At 50.9% G+C, this 6,217-nt stretch overlaps 1 protein-coding gene across 3 annotated transcripts in view; it reads left to right on the top strand.

Annotated features, from left to right (window-relative positions):
• The window catches only part of CAMSAP1 (calmodulin regulated spectrin-associated protein 1), a 73,107-nt gene that overhangs the window by 55,494 nt on the left and 11,396 nt on the right, over positions 1 to 6,217 (top strand). For all 3 annotated transcript variants that reach the window (XM_011985066.1, XM_011985064.1, XM_011985067.1), the window contains 3 exons: positions 661 to 752; positions 1,496 to 1,580; positions 2,574 to 4,995. In XM_011985066.1, the coding sequence (XP_011840456.1) occupies positions 661 to 752; positions 1,496 to 1,580; positions 2,574 to 4,995 (2,599 nt within the window). The remainder of the gene's footprint in view (positions 1 to 660; positions 753 to 1,495; positions 1,581 to 2,573; positions 4,996 to 6,217) is intronic.

The raw sequence follows: 6,217 nt of genomic DNA, 5'->3' as shown, positions 1-6,217 counted from the left end.
TGTGTGCACCTCTCATCCTTCTCACACCCGTGCCTCTGTGTGCACCTCTCATCGTTCTTTCCCTTAAGCTGTAATCCAAGGAGTGGTAAAGGTGTGAGTGATTTTAAGAGGTTTTTATAGATATTGCCATATTGTCCTCTAAAAATGTACATTTTTACCCTCCCACCAGCAGTGTGGGAATGTTCATGCTGCTGTCTGTGATGAGTTTAAGTTACTCATCAGTATCTTCACAGTTGTGGCTTAGTACAGTGGGCATCATCCTTGTGGTCTATTTTATCTCTGAAGTTCTCTCTCTCTTATTTTTTTATTGAGGCAGTAATGTGCATTTTTGAAAACTGTTGCTTGTCAAAGGATCACTTTTTCTTTTTACTTTTGCTTATCTCAAAAAATCACTCTAATTGCACGCTTGGGTTTTGCTTTTCCCGTGGGAAGCTGGTTGTGTTGTAGACACATCGGAGGGTCGGTGTGCCCCTGTTCACGGTGTGTGCATGTCCATCCCAAGTTGGAAGTTCCTGATACTCTTGGCTCATTTTTCCCAAACAGTCCGAGTTTCTCAAAACTTGGTGTGAATTCAGGATGGTCCTGTATACTCGTGCATTTGCTGTTGACCTTGAAGTGTGATAAAGGAGGGATTTTCCCTGTAATTCTTTTTCCATTTAGTGGGAAAGGAACTGCTGCCTTCAGCCCATCCCATCCTTTATTGCCACTGCGACAGAAACAGCAGAAATCCATACAGGGAGAGGACATCCCCGGTAAGAATGTTGTTTCCTCCTCATCTTTTTTCCTTAATTTCTCGTGACTATAGATTAGTACAATCATATTTCTCAAAATTAACTCACTTTTTTCTGATGTATGTTTTTTTTGTTTTGTTTTGAGATGGAGTCTTGCTCTGTAACCAGGCTCCCTGGTTCAAGCGATTCTCCTGCCTCAGGCTCCCATGTAGCTGGGATTACAAGCACATGCCACCATGCCTAGCTAATTTTTGTATTTTTAGTAGAAACAGGGTTTCATCATGTCGGCCAGGATGGTCTCAATCTCCTAGCCTCGTGATCTGCCCACCTCGGCCTCCCAAAGTACTGAGATTACAGGTGTGAGCCACTGTGCCTGGCCAATGTAGTCATTTTAGTTAAGACTGTGGCCAGATAAATTTTAACTTGTGTTGATGTATCTCAGAATTTATAGTCTTGCTGTGAAACTATCGTTGAGAGCGATTACCTTCTGTGTAGTAGATACAGAGTAACTGCGACATAAGCAGGAGCTCACTCACGCTGAAGCTCTCTCACAGTTCTGGTTACTTTGTTGGGCCGGTCGCTGTTGAACCGTGTGTGACCATCAAAATGTGGGACAAGTGCGTGGTTTTGCCTCTCTGCTTTCCGTGAGGCCCTTCTAGTGTACTAACTTGCGAGGCATTTTTCTGGAGAAATGGTCATACTGAAAGAATTTCCAGTGATAGAAAATTGGTTACTCAGCACTGTCTGTTTCCTCTGAACTGCAGATCAGCGACATCGATCGAATTCTTTGACCCGAGTTGATGGTCAGCCTCGAGGAGCAGCAATAGCATGGCCAGAAAAAAAAACCAGGTGAGTCTCTGTTTCAGCGATGTTTTTGTTTGGAATTTTTTTATACCAAACAGCAGTTCTTTTTTTTTTTTTTTTTTTTTTGAGACGGAGTCTCGCTGTGCTCCCAGGCTGGAGTGCAGTGGCGTGATCTCGGCTCACTGCAAGCTCCGCCTCCCGGGTTCACACCATTCTCCCGCCTCAGCCTCCCAAGTAGCTGAGACTACAGGCGCCCGCCACCACGCCCGGCTAGTTTTTTGTATTTTTAGTAGAGACGGGGTTTCACCATGTTAGCCAGGATAGTCTCGATCTCCTGACCTCGTGATCCACCCGCCTCGGCCTCCCAAAGTGCTGGGATTACAGGCTTGAGCCACCGCGCCCGGCCTAAACAGCAGTTCTTAAGATGTCGCCCCGACCCCCTCAGGATCACCGAGACCCTTTTAGGGAGTCCCTGCGATCAGAATTATTTTTATAACAACACTAGGAAGTTACTGCCTCTCTGCAGCCTCACGCTCGTGAGTGTGCCGTGGGATTTTTCGGAGTCTGCACGCCATGTGGTGTGGCAGCAGGTGGAGTCAGGTATGAGGGTCCAGCCAGATCCCAGAGCTATACAGGTGTCAAATAGTGCCTGGCCTTATACTGGAAACTTCCCTTCTGGAGAATATAGTCATTTGTCATGGAATGGACTAATTACTGTAATTTCAATCAATGTTTAGAAAATGTCTGAGCTTTAATTTCTAGGATGATAAATAGAGATTAATACTGATAAATAGAAACAAAAGCTCTTTGGGGTCCTCAGTAATTTTTAAGGGTATCAGGAGGTCCTGGGACTAGAGTGAGAATCACAAAGCTGAAATGATCTCTGATTTTCTTCTGCCTCGCGGAAGAATGAGTTTAAATCTCCTGCGTATGAGAGGCGTATTCTCGTTGCATGGCCGGCATTCTCCCCCACCGGTCCGTGTTGGGGGTCTCTGGTGTATACAGCAGCGCACCCAGTGGGCCTTCCCTGTGTTTCAGGCCTGCGTCGCAGCCGACACCTTTTGCTCTCCATCATGCTGTGAGTTGTGAAGTGGATCCCAGCTCTGGCGACAGCATCAGCTTGGCCCGCTCCATCAGCAAAGACAGTTTGGCATCCAATATTGTTAATCTGACCCCACAGAACCAGCCACACCCCACGGCCGTGAAGACCCATGGGAAGAGCCTCCTGAACAATGTCAGTATTGAGGATGAGGAAGAGGAGCTTGTGGCTATCGTTAGAGCAGATGTGGCTCCCCAGCAGGCTGACCTGGAGTTCCCCAGGGCCTCACCCCGGGCCTCAGGCCTTATAGCAAGTGCCCGGTCTCCCCAAGGACAACTGGACACCTCAGAAAGTAAGCCTGACAGTTTTTTCTTGGAGCCTTTGATGCCAGCGGTGCTTAAGCCAGCGAAGGAGAAGCAGGTGATCACCAAAGAGGATGAACGGGGGGAAGGGAGACCGAGGAGCATCACGTCCAGGAGGCCCAGCGAGGGCCCCCAGCCTTTGGTACGAAGGAAAGTGACTGGTAGTCGTGACTTGAATAGGACTTTTACCCCAATTCCATGCTCAGAATTTCCCATGGGCATCGACCCCACCGAGACAGGACCGCAGTCAGTGGAGACCATGGGAGAGGTGTGTGGGGGGCCTCTGGCCCTTGGCGGATTCGATCCATTCCCCCAGGGACCATCCACAGATGGCTTCTTCCTTCATGTAGACAGGGCTGATGAGGACACTGAGGGAAGGTTGTATGTTAGTTGTTCAAAAAGCCCCAACTCCCACGATTCAGAGCCGTGGACTCTCCTCAGGCAGGATTCTGACTCGGATGTGGTGGACATAGAGGAAGCCGAGCATGATTTCCTGGGTGAGGCCCATCCTGTGGTTCTCAGCAGATACATCGGGGAGGAAGAGTCGGCTAAACTGCAGGAGGACATGAAGGTGAAGGAACATGAAGACAAAGATGACGCCAGTGGCCGCTCGAGCCCCTGCCTGAGCACAGCGTCTCAGATGAGCAGCGTCTCTGTAGCGAGTGGGAGTGTGAAGATGACCAGCTTTGCAGAGAGGAAGCTCCAGAGACTCAACAGCTGCGAGACCAAGTCCAGCACCAGCAGCTCCCAAAAGACCACACCAGATGCGTCCGAGAGCTGCCCGGCCCCTCTGACGACATGGAGGCAGAAAAGGGAGCAGAGTCCGGGCCGGCATGGCAGGGACCCTGCCAGCCTCTTGGCGTCTGAGCTGGTACAGCTGCACATGCAGCTGGAGGAGAAGCGCAGGGCCATCGAGGCCCAGAAGAAGAAGATGGAGGCGCTGTCGGCAAGGCAGCGCCTGAAGCTCGGCAAGGCTGCGTTCCTGCATGTGGTGAAGAAGGGCAAGGCCGAGGCTGCCCTGCCCCTCAGGCCGGAGCACTTTTCAAAGGAGTACTCTCAGCACAACGGGGAGGACTGTGGGGATGGCGTTTCCAAAACTGAAGACTTCCTCGTGAAGGAGGAGCAGAGAGAGGAGCTCCTTCACGAGCCTCAGGATGTGGACAAAGAGAGCCTGGCCTTTGCTCAGCAACATAAAGCCAAAGACCCTGTGGCTCTGCATGAGCTGGAGAGAAATAAGGTGATCTCCGCCGCCCTCCTGGAGGACACCGTTGGGGAGGTGGTTGACGTGAACGAATGCGACCTTTCCATCGAGAAGCTCAACGAAACCATCAGTACGCTGCAGCAGGCCATCCTGAAAATCTCTCAGCAGCAGGAGCAGCTTCTCCTGAAGTCTCCCACAGTCCCAGTGCCGGGCTCTAAGAGTAACTCGCAGGACCACAAAGTGAAGGCGCCAGTCCACTTCGTGGAGCCACTCTCTCCTACGGGCGTGGCTGGCCACCGCAAAGCCCCCCGGCTGGGTCAGGGCCGGAATTCCCGTTCCGGAAGGCCGGCGGAGCTGAAGGTCCCAAAAGACAGGCCACAGGGCTCCTCCCGAAGTAAAACCCCAACCCCCAGTGTAGAGACGCTCCCGCACTTGAGACCCTTCCCTGCCAGCAGCCACCCTCGGACGCCCACGGACCCTGGCCTGGATGGTGCCCTGGAGCCCAGCGGTGACCCACATGGGAAGTGTCTCTTCGATAGTTACAGGCTCCACGATGAAAGCAACCAGCGGACACTTACTCTGTCCTCTTCCAAAGACACCAACATTCTTTCGGAGCAGATGAGCCTCAAAGAAGTTCTGGATGCAAGTGTGAAGGAGGCGGGGCCCAGCTCCTCAGATGTCTCAGGAAAAGAGAGCATCCCCGTGGAGGAGCCTCTGAGGAGCAGGGCCAGCCTCATTGAAGTGGACCTCTCTGACCTGAAGGCCCCCGACGAGGACGGGGAGCTGGCAAGCCTCGACGGCTCGGCGGACCTCATCAGCGAAGGCGACCAGAAGCCGGGGGTCGGCTTCTTCTTCAAGGTAAGGGATCAGTAGCATCTGTTTCAGGCACTCGTGATTGTGAGTGAGTTAGAAAACACAGATCTGCGCCAGGCTGGCCTGCCGCTCCTGTAAGAGGCCAAGGGATGCGTGTGTTCAGCTTTATGGGCCACAGAGTCTCTGTCCCGAGGACTCCACTTGGCCAGAGGCAGCCCTGGGCAGTACGAATGCAAGGGAGCGTGGCGTGGCTGAGATGACTTTGTTATGAGCCCTAAAACTGGAATTTCATGTGATTTTCAACATTGTTTGCTTTGCTGGTTTTCCAGTCAAAACCCTGTTGTCGCCCCGTCCCACCCCAAAGTGTAAAAAGCGTTCATCGTTAGAATGCTCTGGCGGTGGCCAGGCCTGGCCTGTGGGCTGAAGTTTGCCAACCTCTGATATAGCAACTTCAAAAAACATTTTTTATATGTCTTTCTTGTAATTTTTTTTCTTAGAGATGAAGGGAAGCATAAACTGAACTGTTTTAATAGTCAGTACATCACATGATGTTTCGCTGTGACATTCGTCATCTCCTAAGATGATAAGACCATATTTTTGTTGTAGCTTTTCAATGTTGAGACAGATGTTGATACACAGTTACGATATTGGGTGCAGTAATGTGCTGTACAGGTCTGTGGCCTAGGAGCAGTGGCTGACCTCACTGAGGCCTGTGGGGGGCGCTGCCAGCCAGGTGCGCACACAATGCGTGATGCTCACAGGACAGCGAAGTCGCCTAAGGACCTATTTCTCAGAATGTTTTCTCTCGGCAAGGGACACGCAACTGTTTCTGCTTTGCCTCCAGGTAATTATGAATTTGACTGAGAGGATACCAAATCATCGGGCGGATCTTAGCAAAAGAGGCAAGCTTTATTTGGTGGTTGCACTTCTGAAATGTAAACAAATTAGTGACCAATTTCAGTATTCTCTTTTTTGCTTTTTTTTGGACAGTCTGGCTCTGTTGCCCAGGCTGGAGTAAAAGGGCATGATCTTGGCTCACTGCAACCTCTGTCTCCCAAGTTGAAACGATTCTCCTGCCTCAGCCTCCTGAGTAGCTGGGATTACAGGCATGTGCCACCATGCCCAGCTAATTTTTTTTTTTTTTTTTTTTTTTTTTTTAAGTGGAGACAGGGTTTTGCCGTGTTGGCCAGACTGGTCTTGAACTCCTGACCTCAGGTGATCCACACTCCTTGGCCTCCCAAAGTGCTAGGATTACAGGTGTGAGCCA

Source organism: Mandrillus leucophaeus, unplaced genomic scaffold, assembly GCF_000951045.1.
Source record: "Mandrillus leucophaeus isolate KB7577 unplaced genomic scaffold, Mleu.le_1.0 Scaffold28, whole genome shotgun sequence".
Classification (NCBI taxonomy): domain Eukaryota; kingdom Metazoa; phylum Chordata; class Mammalia; order Primates; family Cercopithecidae; genus Mandrillus; species Mandrillus leucophaeus.
This window is presented reverse-complemented; position numbering and strand designations above follow the sequence as displayed.